Source organism: Syngnathoides biaculeatus, chromosome 13 (assembly GCF_019802595.1).
Source record: "Syngnathoides biaculeatus isolate LvHL_M chromosome 13, ASM1980259v1, whole genome shotgun sequence".
NCBI classification, from domain to species: domain Eukaryota; kingdom Metazoa; phylum Chordata; class Actinopteri; order Syngnathiformes; family Syngnathidae; genus Syngnathoides; species Syngnathoides biaculeatus.
In genome coordinates, this window is record NC_084652.1 from 7,880,162 (window position 1) to 7,894,513 (window position 14,352).

General features: G+C 41.7%; 1 protein-coding gene across 10 annotated transcripts in view; it reads left to right on the top strand.

Moving 5' to 3' along the window:
* The window catches only part of epb41l3a (erythrocyte membrane protein band 4.1-like 3a), a 47,975-nt gene extending 34,868 nt beyond the window's left edge, over positions 1–13,107 (top strand). For 6 of the 10 annotated variants that reach the window (XM_061838749.1, XM_061838748.1, XM_061838744.1 and 3 more), the window contains 8 exons: positions 3,534–3,719; positions 4,059–4,115; positions 7,855–7,923; positions 8,052–8,135; positions 8,236–8,334; positions 8,987–9,067; positions 9,346–9,461; positions 12,843–13,107. In XM_061838749.1, coding sequence (XP_061694733.1) covers positions 3,534–3,719; positions 4,059–4,115; positions 7,855–7,923; positions 8,052–8,135; positions 8,236–8,334; positions 8,987–9,067; positions 9,346–9,456 — 687 coding nt within the window. In that variant the 3' untranslated portion in view covers positions 9,457–9,461; positions 12,843–13,107. Of the gene's footprint in view, positions 1–3,533; positions 3,720–4,058; positions 4,116–4,921; positions 5,399–6,796; positions 6,839–7,854; positions 7,924–8,051; positions 8,136–8,235; positions 8,335–8,986; positions 9,068–9,345; positions 9,462–9,561; positions 10,168–12,842 lie in introns of those variants that run through there. The other 4 variants (XM_061838750.1, XM_061838742.1, XM_061838746.1 and 1 more) reach the window with 4 other exon arrangements.
* Positions 13,108–14,352: the final 1,245 nt, after the last annotated feature.

Below are 14,352 nucleotides of genomic sequence, written 5' to 3' on the forward strand. Positions count from 1 at the left end.
ACGGTGTAATGCAGAGATGTGTCAAATGTGCATGGAGAGGAGGGCCTGGAAGTCAGGTTGCAAATTCAGCCACGAAAATTGACTGACTGAAGGTTTCAATTTCCTCTGAGTCTGTTATGCTTGCTACCGTATTTTGATTTGCCTTCTCTTTTTTTTCCCCTTTCTTTGTTGTTTTGAGAACCTTCTCTGCTGTGTTTGTCTGACTAGGGAAAAAAAATGTTCATTTCCATTTTGTTCCCATCCCTCGTTATAAAGACTCAAGTTGTTATTCACAAACGTTATTCACAAGCGTTTTACAATGTCGGGGTGTTGTTTTGTTTGTATTCCTTCTTCTTGCGGCTGGGAATGCTTTCCACGGCTTTGACTAAACAGACCGACAGCGAACAAACTGACTTTGCCTTCGACGGCGACATGACCGCCACAGAGGTTTGTATGTAGAGGGGAACACTGCGTCGTTTTCAAGGCACGAATGAGACATATGCTGAGTTGTAGATGTCAATTGTATTTTCCTTTAAATGTGCATGAGGAACATTTGTCAATAATAAGTATGATTCAACACACACGCAATAAGTGCAAAGGGCCACACTGAAGAAAAAATGCAGCACATTTAAATTATCAGTCCCGATTTTCGGTGGCCCGGGTTCAATCCCGGATCCGCCTGTGTGGAGTTTGCATGTTCTTCCCGGGCCTGCGTGGGTTTTCTCCGGGCACTCCGGTTTCCTCCCACATCCACAAAACATGCAACATTTATTGGACACGCTAAATTGCCCCTAAGTGTGACTGTGAGTGCGACTGTCTATAGGTGCCCTGCGAATGGCTGGCAACTAGTTCACGGTGAAACCTGCCTCCTGCCCGTTGATACTGGGATAGGCTCCAGTACTCCCTGTGACCCTTGTGAGGATAAGCGGTTAAGAAAATGGATAGATTCTGGGTGGGGGAAAAAAAGTTGAAATATTACTTCTCAAAAAAGATCGATAGTGTCACGTTAGAGCAAAGTTTTGTACAATCGTGAGCGAAAAGGTGTAGTTGTCAGAGAGAAATATTACCATACAACAAAATCGCTTGTGTTTTTATGACAAAGTAATTTTGTGATAAATATAATTTTGTAAGGGGAACAAGGCAAAACTTAGAGAAGTGAGGGCTGGGGGCCGGAGTTTTTTTAAAGAGAAAAATGTATTTCTACATGAATAAGGTTGGTTTTGTGGAGAAATCAGTTAGATGCAATGTTGCAATGCATTTTAGAGAAAAGTCTTGTAATATTGTGAGGAGAGGAAAGTCTTTTCAGAGAAAAATAGCACAAGACGAACGCTTATCCTCTTAAAAGAATCGAGTTGTTTGGTGGTAAATTTGCGGCAAAAAATTCGAATGGGGGAAAAAATACTTGCCTTGTTATGAGGATAAAACTGTAATTTTCCAAGGAAAAAAATACTTGAGGTGGGGGGGTCATTCTATTGCAAGAAAAAACATCAGGACAAAGTACTTATGAACAGAATCAGTAGATGTGTAATTTTTAGTCATAATGTAAATTTAAAAATAGAAAAGTTGTAATTGAAAGAGCGTTTGAATCTTGCAAGTGAAAAGTGATAATATTCTGACATGAGTATTTGAAAATATTGAGTGAAGAAAAATTGCCAATATCCAAGATTGAAGCTGTAACTTTTGAAAGACAAAAAAAACGGCTGATCACAAAATTTAAGGAAATTTTACATTTCAAATTAAGACTTGTAATCTTAGTCAAATGAAGTTTATATCTAATATTGAGAATTTATTTTACTAGACCAGTTGTCATACGACAAGCACTCACCGTAAGATGTGTGGGAAATTTTGACACTTTCACTTAATTCTCATGAAATTTCAATTTCTTTTATAATTTTTTTTCCTTCACTGTGGCCCAAATACTCCTCCACAACACGAGGCAACATTACATTATTTCTTTCTACCTGAAGCGGAGTCACTGACACTGATTTTCCTTGCCGTCTCCAATCCTCCTTTCCGTATATTCCCACATCCGATTTTTTTTAATTTTTATTTATTTTTTATTTTTATTTTTTTTTTCCCCCCTGCATTTACCGCCACCACCACTTGACCTCCCTTTTGCTCATATCACAATGTCTTCACTCGCTGTCAGTCGGATGTGGACGACGACTCTGAGATGCGCACTCAGGTACACCTCGTCTTGTCACACCATCGCGCGCTTCGGTGCCTGCTGCCCTCGCTCCACACATTTCGTTGTCTAAATCCCCCCCCCCCCCCCCTCCATTTTGGCTTCTTCTGTACTGGTCAGCCCATTTGATTTATCTTATTTGGCCAGGCTTCCTGGTTGCAGGTTTTTCAATCTGTGTTCGGTTTTTAGTCGTGCGGAAACCAACCCTGTCTTTTTTTTCCTCCCCTGCAGTGTAGTGTCATAAGACGGCTAAAAGGGGAAAATGTTTTTGTCAAGCACAGTAATCTGATGCTGGAGGTTGGTAAGAAAAGCAAAATAATCCTAACACTACTGACCTGGCCGTGTTTTGTGCAGTGTCTTGGGTTTCTTGTGTGCATATGAGCATCTCGAGTTGCTCCTGTGACCATTCAGACATGAAACGGCAGCAACTGAATCGGTGTTTATGGCGCGAGAAGGATTTGGTAGTTGCACCCCCGAGCTCTGTGACTCACTGCGTCTGCTTAATTTTTGAATGTGGTCCTGATCTGAATGCATTTTGGCTGCTTTTGGTTGAACTTACCACTTTTTGGATTTGAACCTTTACATTGAAGTTGTATGATTTGAAAGTCAGCTGTTTTTGGAGGAAAAATATGAATCCAAAGCCGCATAAAAGTCCAGAGGCTGAAGTGCCGGAAATCTGGTTGGCAATGGAGCAAACCCCAAACTAAAATACCATCTTTTTTATATATATATATATATATAATATATATATATATATATATATATATATATAGACACACACACACAATTTTATACTCATTTTGGACAATTTTCTTTTTTTGCTCAAATAATTGTCATCCTTGTTAAATTAAAAATTTACTTAGTACTCACAAAATGTAAACTTGATTCTTATAGCATGATTTTTTTAAATGAACTTTTAACATCAAATTGCACATTATTTTGTTGTAACCAAATTATTTTTAATTTAGAAAAATACTTGTCTTCCAAAAGCTATTTTTTAGTTCCCCCAAAAAATTTCTCATGAAAAAATGCACAATGAACCTTTTTTTTTTTTTTTTTTATTAAATTTGAAAAAAACTTAATTTTTGTAACATTGGAATGGTTTTCTTACTTCTTTTAAAATTTGTATGACCGTTACTAGCGTTAACGGTTTTTGACCTTGGAGCTTCCACCTTAACTTATGAGTCATTTCCAAAGCATCTACACCATTGGGTTCCAATTCCTCTCTCCATTTATTCATTATTTGGCATTTTTCCATCCCTATTTTTGCCCCTTTTTTAAGTTTGCAAGATAACATTGTGTACATGAAGCATGGCTGTCGCCGTCCGTCCCCCCCTCTTATCATGGTCACCTGGCCTGCACACCGCAGGACACAGAACCCCCCACTGAGATGGTCAAGCACCACACCAACATCAGCGAGCTGAAGCGCTCCTTCCTGGAAACGGACGCCGGCGTCCCAGGTCTCACCGAGTGGGAGCGAAGGCTCTCCTCGTCCCCGGCGCACTCGGCACGAGCGGATGAGCCCCCCATGATAGAACCTCTCGACCTGCGGGATGTAAGCAACGGATGAGCAATCATGACGTACGGGTTTGTGTGTGCTAATAAGCGGAACAATATATTTTAAAAAAGGAAAAGAGTTAGTGCTCCGCATTAAACGGAAACGAGTCTTTGCCAGTAGCAGCTTGACCACATGATTTCTGTACGTTGTAAACTTTTTCATTGATTTTTTTTTTTTTTTTTTTTTTTTTTTTCCTCATGGTCACTGCAACACTTTCTCTGGACCACTTCCGCTAAACTTGACTGATGAAAAAAATGACAGTTTTTCAGATCAGTAAGTGTTAAACTGCGGGTCAATTTTCAATTTATTTTTCTTGTTCCTTTTTTGTTCCTACAGGATGACAGCGAGGAGCCCACCGGAGATGAGAGGAAGGCGGAACCAAAAGTCATTGAGGTGACATTTCTCTACTTTTTTTTTTTTTTATGGGCTTGTTTGCACGTGTCATTTTGCATTGTGTTTCTACAAAGCTGGCATTTCCCTCTTTGGCTCTAAATGTGACTTTCCTTCTTCTCATTGTGTGATTATAAAAGTTATTTGTCTGTTATGCGGTTGGAGTCTGAAAGGATCTCTCCAGCTGTATGGTTCCCCCCCACCCCAAAAGATGACTGTCTGGCAGTATTTAAAAAGTCCTTAATTAGATTTTTCAAATTGAAAATCCTTAATAGATTAATAATACACACATGTCATACCTTACATCTGCCGTTTTAGTCTTAAAAATAGTTTTTCCCTAGAAGAATTCTTTAATCTGCCATTTCAATGTTCTAATAAAGCATTTTTTACAACATGAAACCCTTAAATAATCTTATGACATACTTCTTAAATTCACAGCTTCAAGTTCCCATATTCAAAACAAATGCTGTAGTCTTTAAAAAAAAAAAAAAACTTAAGATCTGACATAGCAGTCTTTTTTCTTAAAGGCCTCAAATGTTAAGAAATCACCTTAAATCTGAACTTTCCCAAATAGCAGCCAAAAAAAAAGACATTCTTAAAGCTATTGTTATATAGCAGCGAGCTGCCAGGTAAAAACTATCCATCCATTTTCCAAATGGCTATCCCAGCCAGCAGCAGGCGTGAGGCGTGGTATGCCCCAAACCCGTCGCCAGCAATTTCAGAATTCTTCATTTTGACGTTCCGCAAATCTACAGCAATTCCTCCATTTCATGAGAATATCATTTCAAATAAGATAAGTGTCTCCCTAGGCAGCGGGATATCTGCTGAATTGCACTGCAGATAGTACAGTAGCGGATGGAGCGCCCCCTTCGGGGCCGCTGGAAATTAGCCCGTCGGCTACGACAGACGACGACGTTTTCGTGGCTGAAGAGAAAACCCCCAGCTCCCAAGACGACTTGTCAGAGAAGTCCGTGGCGAAGCTCGTCAGGGAGGAAGTGACCCAGGCCATCATTGACAAAAGAGGCATGCTCATCATCTTGAAGGAGGCCGAGGCGGAGACGGAAAATCTCATGAGCAAGATGGAAGATGCGACTCAGGTCAAAGGCTCTCCCAAGAAAGCAATGGCCTCGTGGGTGTCGGAGGTGGCGAGGGCAGAGGAGTCTGAGGTCTTCCGCGTGCCGACCAAGGAGACGGCGAAGACCTTTGAGGAGACGGCGAAGACCTTTGAGCTGTCCAAGCTCGACGTGGCTCAGATTGCACTCCCCGGGACGGCGCCCTTAGCAGTGGTAACTGTATGAAAAGCATTGCCGCATTGCCTCCCCTCCGGCAGCAGCCCACGCAGCCCTTGAATAACCACAATAATAAAAAATCCAGCGCTGTGCATGGCTAACTTGTCCCCTTAACCACCAACATTTACCCTCACGCCAGTGTTTTCTGTTGCTTTTTTTTTTTTTTTTTTTTTTTTTTTTGACAGCACGTGATTTGTTTTGGGATTTAGAGATTTTAAAAAACGGAACTTGCCTTACTTATCAGCTGTTCGTACAGCAGATAAGGAAAACAAGTGTGTAGGGGACACGCTTTGACTCTGCTGCACCATTTTGCTTTATTTCCACTATGGTACAATGTTAGGTTTTCATAGTTTTAAAAAAATGTTCACGACTTATTTTCTCATTACATTACTTGATTGTAGAAAAGTTGATTCTTTAAAAATTGCTAAATACCTTTGGCAAAGAGATGACTATTTTATTTCATAAAAATTATAATCTTTTGGGTGAAATTACTTCATTTTTGAAATTCTTCTATGAAGCAGAATTATACCTTTATTGTCAAATTCGAACTTTGACTTTAAAATATTTTTTTGTAATATTTCTACTTTCCCTCAAATTTACAGTTTTATTCCTACTCTTGTAAAAATATAAAAAAAGACTTCCTATAAAAAAAATACATAACTATTTTGCTGGGTTTTTTTCCAGAGTGAAAAATTGTCATTTTAATACCTTTTTCCAACTTTTTCATATTACAATTTACTTTTTTTTTGGTCAAATTGCTTTTATATTGTTAAAAATGACATTTATTCTTGTCAAATTTGCACTGCTCTAAAAAAGAAAAGCCGGCTTGATTTTTGCGATATTCTTTAACAGAATTATCATAAAATTAAGACTTTAGTCTCATAAAATGTGTACCTTTTTTTCCCCCTCATGAAAATTATTCTTTATAAGTCGTGAAATTAAAACTTTAACAAAATAACTTTTCCACATGGTCTGTCCATCCTAAATCATGTCCTATTTTTTTTTTTTTTTTTTTTTGCTTTTCCTTACTTAGCTTCTTCTCCCACCGCTGATAAGGAAAACGAGCGGGTGGGCACACCTTTGCAGTGCTGCACCATTTTCTATTGATTTATTTATTTGAGCAGGCTCCATGAATTACTCAGTAGCGCCACCTGGCCCGCCGCCATGCTGCGGCTTTTCTCCCACCTCATCCCAGTCCTCCTCTCTGAAAAGATTATATGGCTCTACCTGCAAAGACGCACAAAAGAAAGAAGTTTGACCGCAGAGGTCCATACAATCGATCAGAAACTTCCCCACCTTTCTTCCGCTCTTTTTCCTTTTGCTTTGATATCCCATCTCACTGTCCTTTCTTTCTTCCTTCTTTCCTCGTTGTATCCAATGTCTTGTCGTTGCCAGTCGACTCTCGGATGGGTTTCTTCTTCTGTGACTTCCGAAAAGGTGACCACACTTTGCTGGTTGGTCTCAAGCTGACTTTTTTAGGTTTCTTTTTGCCGTAGTCAAAATGCATCTTATTTTCTGCACAAGGTGATGGGCGGAAATGAGGAAGGCCATGTTCCTTTTGTTGTTTGCTTTATAGGAGTGTTAATTAGGGCACAAAAAAAAAATCGAATTATAAGTACCGTAATTGCCGGCCTACGAGCCGCGACTGTTTTCACACGCTTTCCACCCTGCAGTTTATGGGGTGATGCAGCTAATTTGTGCATTTTTTTTAACTGCCATGAGGGGGCACTCGAGCAGAAAAGAGACTGGTGGAATATATGTGCCGAGGAAGTGACTTTTACTCGGCTCTGTTAGCGCTGTGCTAGCGTGTTGCTGGTGTGTTACTGGCGTGTCTCAGTGGTATTTACCGCCAAGTTTTATTTTGACTGGCCCCGTTAGCGCTATTGTCAGTGCTAGCTTTAGCGTTGCCGCTAGCTTTAGCACGGCGCTAGTGTTAAACTCTTTCTGTCTACCATCTTTCTTTGTAAATATCCATATCTCGTGTTTCAATGTGGGAACCTGCGGCTTTCACACAGCTGCGGCATATGTATGTACCAGATGGTATTTCCTTGACAAATGTACTCGGTGAGGCTTGTAACCAGGTGTGCTTTGGAGGCCGGGAATTACGGTAGAAAGGTGATTTTTGTTTTGGAGGGTTTTTTGCGAGATATAGATGATTTTATATTATATTATATATTATAATACACATACATGCTTTTTTTGGGGGGTATAAAATAACCCTTTTCTATTAAAGTACAAATTTTGTCCCAAAATTACCTTTTTGTCTTACGATTACCACTTTCTACCACTATTTTGCACTTTTTCCCTTAAGATATGCCAAGGTCATTCTCATGATACTTCATAAAATATGTTGTCATTCAGTTATAAATTTATAGAATAACATTTTTGCGCGCGCACACACACACACGTCGTCATACATTCCTATTGTGATGCAATCATCATGTCATCTGCAGGCATCAACTGAAAAGGAGCAGAAAATCCTCGTTGCCACAGAAACAATCGCAGCACCACAAGACTGTACAGTGAGTATCCACACCGAAGACAAAAAGATGTGCTAAATCGGCATAGAAGACCGCAGAGAGTTCTGTGTCGCCTCCTAGAGTTTGTTTTGTTGATAAATGTTCCTTTCCTCTTTTTTTTTTTCGAGCAGGGTACCGAAGGGGGCATGGTGTGCCCCAAGGAGACCCCCGTGGTTCATACTGAGACCAAAACCATCACATACGAGGCTGCAGTGGTATGTGCCAATAACACTTTTCTGTGATCAAAAGCTGCTATAATTTGAGTTACATTTCAAACTTGGCCTTTTTCCATTTTGTCCCGATATTTGTCGAAAGGGCGACATGAACGGCGACACAGACCCCGGGGTGTTACTGAGCGCCCAGACCATCACCTCGGAAACCACCAGCACCACCACCACCACACACATCACGAAGGTCAGAGTTCATTGGTGGCAGTTGGATTTGGTCTAATAAGTAGAAATTTTACCTTGTTATTTTTTGCTTTGTTTTTGTCATGCCATGACATATTAATCCCCTTTCACACTGAATTGCAGGACATTTGTGATGTGTTTTGGTCCGGGAATATAGTTTGGGCTAAGTTTACTCTGAATTCCAGTTAAGATCGTCGCAGCTTCTGTTTATCCATCCATCCATTTTCTTAGCCGCTCATCCTCACGAGGGTCACGCCAGGGCTGGAGCCTTTCCCTATTGTCAACAGGCAGGAGGCGGGGTACACCCTGAACTGGTTGCCAGCCAATCCCAGGGCACATAGAGACAAAGCATACCTAGACTTAATTTAGAGTGCGCAATTAATGTTGCATTATTTTGGGATGTTTTGGGGGGGGGGCAGGCAGGAGAAAAGCCACACAGGCACGGGGAGAACATGCAAACTCCACACAGGCGGGTCCGGGACCCCAAGCCAACGCTTTCCAGCTGCTCCACCGTGCCGTTTTTTTCTTTATTTTTGTTACTTTTGTCGCTTAATTTACTGTGTTTTGGGCCTGTAGGCAATCCCCCCCCCCCTCCTATTTTTATTTCAGTTTAGTGTTGTCCAAGGTCTAAATGTGTGCGTTTTCTTATCTCGCAGACTGTGAAAGGAGGCATTTCAGAGACAAGAATTGAGAAACGGATCGTCATCACGGGAGACTCAGACATCGACCACGATGAGGTATTTCACTTTAAAAATGCTTTTTTTGGTTTTGCTTTGTTTGAATTGGATGTCAGTAACAACTTTGAAATCAAAACATCTTAATCCCCATTCAGCACGCCAACTGATCCACTTGCAATCAAAGGGGCGAAGCATGCTGCCTCGAAACAAATGAATTTAACTTTTGATTTTGGAAAATCTGGATAATTGTGACTTCCTATCCCTGCCCCCTCCCCATCCCGTTCTCTGTCCCCTCTCCTGGTGACCCCCCTTCTGGCACTGCACCTGCACACATGTAGGCTCTGGCTCAGGCCATAAAGGAGGCTAAAGAGCAGCATCCTGACATGTCAGTGACCAAAGTAGTGGTACATAAAGAGACAGAGATCACAGCAGAGGAGGGGGAGGACTGACCCAGGTAAGACAGCCAGTCCAGTCCTGCTCCCCGCTTCTGGCATGCCCGCTTTTCTTCCATCACCCAACCAGTCGCCCCCCCTTTTTTTTTTTTTTTTTAACAGTACTTCCATGCTAATGCATTTTGTTGTTGTGCCGGGGGAGCAAAAAGGTCAGCCGTGGTGCACGCATACAAGGGATATTACATCTCAACATGTTACGACAAGCCCTGCAATTTCTTTTCATAAAGCTGCTGGCATTCTCATGCAATCTCGTGTTGTGGGAACACATTCATCCTGCTGGACATTAATGAATCGCCCCACGTCTTTGGCCCTCTTTAGTACAAATTTGGGCAACAGGCCCGATTTGTTTTTTCTTTTGTTTTTTTTTTTGCATTACAATGTTACACAGGTCTAAACAACACGGATTTGTTGACATGCATTGCGTAGCCTCACAAAAGAGGTAACAGCAGTCACAGGGAGGTGAAAGACCTGCTCGACCGGATCCCGCAAACATGCCGATATCCTGCCGGAATCTGATCCGAAGCGTACACGGGCGTGCCTCAGTCGGCGGAAAGCTGCCTCAGGAACTCCTCTGCAACAGACTTGAGTCAAAAACTGGTGTAGCCTCAGTTAGCTTCAAGCGAAATCAGCCCACATATATAATTGCCGCAATAACCTGCTGAGCACAGGAAAGAAGAAAATCAACACAGTCTGGCTGATGTCTAATTCTGAACGTTTTTGGATAAATAATAATAAATAAATAAATAAAAATAACATTTTGTCCAAAATCTCCAGACAAATGTTGCTATGCTGCGGTTACAGTGCATAAAAGTCTACACACCCCTGTTCAAATGTCAGGATTTTGTAATGGGAAAAATAGTCAGATAAATCATTTGAAGTTGTTCCGCCGTTGTGACCGATAACTTTGGGGAAATAAAATTGAAAAGGAAATAAAATCTTTTCAAGAGGGCAAGTAAAAAATAAACAACTCCAAGGATATGGCTACAAAAGTGCGCACACCTTAGAACTGGAGATGTGGCTGTGTTCAATTGTCATTATCCAAGCTGCTTGTCCTCATAAGGGTTGTGGGGCATGCTGGAGCCTTTCCCAGCTGTCAACGGGCAGGAGGCAGGGTATACCCTGAATTGGTCACCAGCCAATCCCAGGGCACCTAGAGACAAAAAGCCACACTCACAATCACACCTCGGGGCAATTTGTTAAATTTTGGTTAGCAAACACCTCTAAGCATTTCAACTGCCTCTCATTAACTTTCAATCAATAAATGTTCTTGTATAACATACACCAAAATATGTGATTATAGATATTGAACAGGTTTAATATTTGATTGTCAACCCTGACAAAAAAAAAAAAAAAAATCGCCAAACCATCACCCAATTGGATAATCCTTCAGGACATTATCGAGACATCCGATAATCAAGTCTTAGCCGGCATTGATCAGAAAGTGGGGAAAATGCTCAAATTAAGCATGATGAGTATGTTAGCACTGGGTCCCGAAACCTTTGGTGGGGGGGTGAGGCTGCACCTCTGAAGGCGTCCGATTGGATGACGATTTAAGACGAGAGTAACGTTCGACCATCCATAGTAAGCATCAAGTTTTCTACCAGGGATAACACTCATCAGTCCCGCTCTCATCGCGTTTAATCAAATGTAACAACTTGTGGGCTGTCTGGATCAACTGCGGCGACTTCCAAATGTGTTGCAAGTTTGGAATTGTTTGCCAGCGTGCGCGTGTGACTCACCACATGGGAATGTTCGGCGTTTGTCTCCGCCGCCTCGCGCTCGGTGCATTCGTGTACGTTTTACTACTGAGTACAACTACTAACATGATGGCGAACGTTTTCCTTCGCTACGCGTGGATGCGCACACGGTGTCGGGGCGGCAACGGAGTGGATATAGCACTTGGAAAATTCTAATTGTTCGGGTATTGTGAGATTTTGACTTCTGGTTTTTAAAAAATGCGAGCTAACTTGTCTTAGCTTGCTTGGTACTCAAATGGAAAAAAAAAAAAATTGGTTCGATGACATCGCTGCCGGCAGCGCCCAGGAAACCTGTGTGCTATCCAGGCGAAGTACAGTGATGGCTCGGTTCTGAACCACAATCCATTCCAGAAAACGGTTCGAGAAGTGATTTGTTCGAAAACCGAATCGATGTTTCCCATTACAATGAATGGAAAAAGAAATCATGCGTTCCAAGCTTTAAAAAATTGGCTTTTTAAAGCATTTTGTTGGCTTTTCTTGATAATAAACTGCATAGTAGAAATACATGTATAGTTTAAATACTCTATATAAAACAATTATTTAAGAAATATATTTATTTTTTGCTTAAAATGATGCTTTAGTAGAAGAGTACACTAGGCTGGGAGTGCACTGCCGTATCTGTAGTGACTCAGAACCCCAGCCTTGTGAAGTTTTTTTTTTTTTTTTTTTTTTTTTTTTTTTTTTTTTTTTGAACAAGAGTGCAGTATAACTTTAAACAAGCAACTCTCCTTCTTTGGAGCCATGATTGGGGGTTAATACGGTGGTCCTCACATTCGACAACTGATTTGTCCGAAAACGGGGACGTTCGAGAACCGAGGCTTTACTGTAGATGTTATTTTTCTGACGCTGCTATAACCTCGTACAATGGAACCTCTTAAAGTCGATCAGGGACAGTAATCAAAACAAATGTTCCCATGTGGAATAATGGAAATGGAAGTTAGATGTTGTTATGACAAGAAAACAAATTTGAATTTTCACAATTGCAACATGTCTCACGACAAGTGTAAACACAAGTTTACTAGACTGGAAAAACCTTAACGCAATAAAAAAACTCCACTTTGGAGTATCAAGTTCTGCTTAGCGGCGTTCAACTTTGGAGGTTCTGATGTATTGGTGTCCGGCAGTGTGAATGTTAACTCCCACAATGCATCCCTTCTACTAATTTGACGTGATCTTGCGGGTGGTCTGTGGAACGGGATGAGTGTCAAGCAGGGACCCTGCAAACGTATCAGCTCCGAAAGGAAGTTCCGGCATCTGTGACTTTGCTTTCAACGTAATACGGCGGGAGAAGGGAGTTGTGTGAAAGTTGACACAACTGTCCCAGGATTCTGGAGTACCTTTTGCACGCGCCCCCCATGCGACTACTACATAAGAAGACCCAAAAAAATTTGCTGTATCGCGTTGAAAGCAATGTTTAAACATCAGTGCAGATGGTGGCCGCGGCGTCATCTCGTGATCGTCACCTTCTTCCCTGATGCGGCCATTTTGTGAACGGCCTGTGCAAAAGGGGAAAGTTCACGCCAATATTTGCAACATTTGGGACCCGGATGGCTTGGCGGGGGGGTGGGCGAGCTGACGTTCCGAAGACTTTGATGCACTGACTTCTTGTTTCTTCAACTCTTCCAGGAGTAACCGCGACATCCCAGAATTCCACATTTAAAGGCGGGACCTGAAACTTCTTCTTCTCCTCTTCTTCCTCCTCCTCCTTTTCCAGCTTGCCCACTAGTCTCAATCATCCAACCTGCAGATGTAAAAAAGAAAAAAGGAACGCATGCGGCGAAGGAGGCGATACGGCATTATTGATATCACCATCTTACACCCATATGAGATTATCCCAGAAAGCTGTACGATTTAAAAGTAATAATTAAAGCAAGTTGCTTTCACTGCCTTATGACTTTAAAGCATTTTTATGAAAGTAATTATTGTAGTCAGCTTTTTTTTTGTTTATTTATGAAGTAAAAGCCATCACTCCAGATAGAGGCTGCATAAACATTTAGCGCGTGCACTATTTAACTTTTCTGTAGACTGATTTCCTGTCAGGTATGCCACTAAATACAAACACCGGGCCACGTTCTGTGATCGCTTACTGTTGATTTTTTTTTTTTTTTTTTTTTTTTGTCATTTTTACTTGAACTGCATTTTTTTTTAACAATCGGTGTTTTTGTGTGTTTGTTAGCATCAAAGCCCTGACGAGGCTTTTCATGGGCAAGAGGCCAAGGAAATGATTTGAATGTGTCCGCTGTTCGCCCCCCCCCCCAACCCCCACCCACTCGTAGTGCCCCGTCTCCATCGCCAAGTAACGTTTTTCTCACCATGTGTGGGAAATGTAGCCCATGTGTGTCTTGTTTTGAATTGCAGTTTCCTTCTCCCCGGTGAATAAAAACATTGACACGTCACAACAGGAACGAGTGTAATATTCGTCATTTCTAACGGTGCACTCAGGTGGTTGCCAACCTAAGGCACATGGGGTATATTATGGTCCAGGAAAGCCGTTGAATCAATGAGCCGCTTCCAGAAAATATTCAAAGGGATCTGTTGTTTAAAAAAAACTGAATTTGAATGTAACATGAAATTGAGTGGAGATGTCAATCACAACAGTACACATGAACGCTCAGCGACATATTGGAAAATAATCAGGAAGTCATTTCAAGCCATCTTCCCGAAAGAGTCCCAGTTAACACATGGAATCAGTCCTGGATCAGCTTTTTGAGGCATTATAATTTTTTTCTACATGCAAAGGACAATAAATGTCTTTGGGAGGAAAAAATAAGTCAACGTTATTTTCCATCTATCCATTTTCTTAGATGCTTATCCTCAAGGGTTGCGGGCCATGCTGGAGCCTATCCCAGCTGTCAACGGGCAGGAGGCAGGGTATACCCTGAATTGGTCACCAGCCAATCCCAGGGCACCTAGAGACAAAAAGCCACACTCACAATCACACCTCGGGGCAATTTAGAGTGTCCAATTCATGTCATGTCATTATCCAAGCTGCTTGTCCTCATACGGGTTGCGGGGCATGCTGGAGCCTTTCCCAGCTGTCAACGGGCAGGAGGCGGGGTACACCCTGAACTGGTCGCCCGCCAATCGCAGGGCACACAGAGAAACAGCTCCACTTACTCACACCTAGGGGCAATTT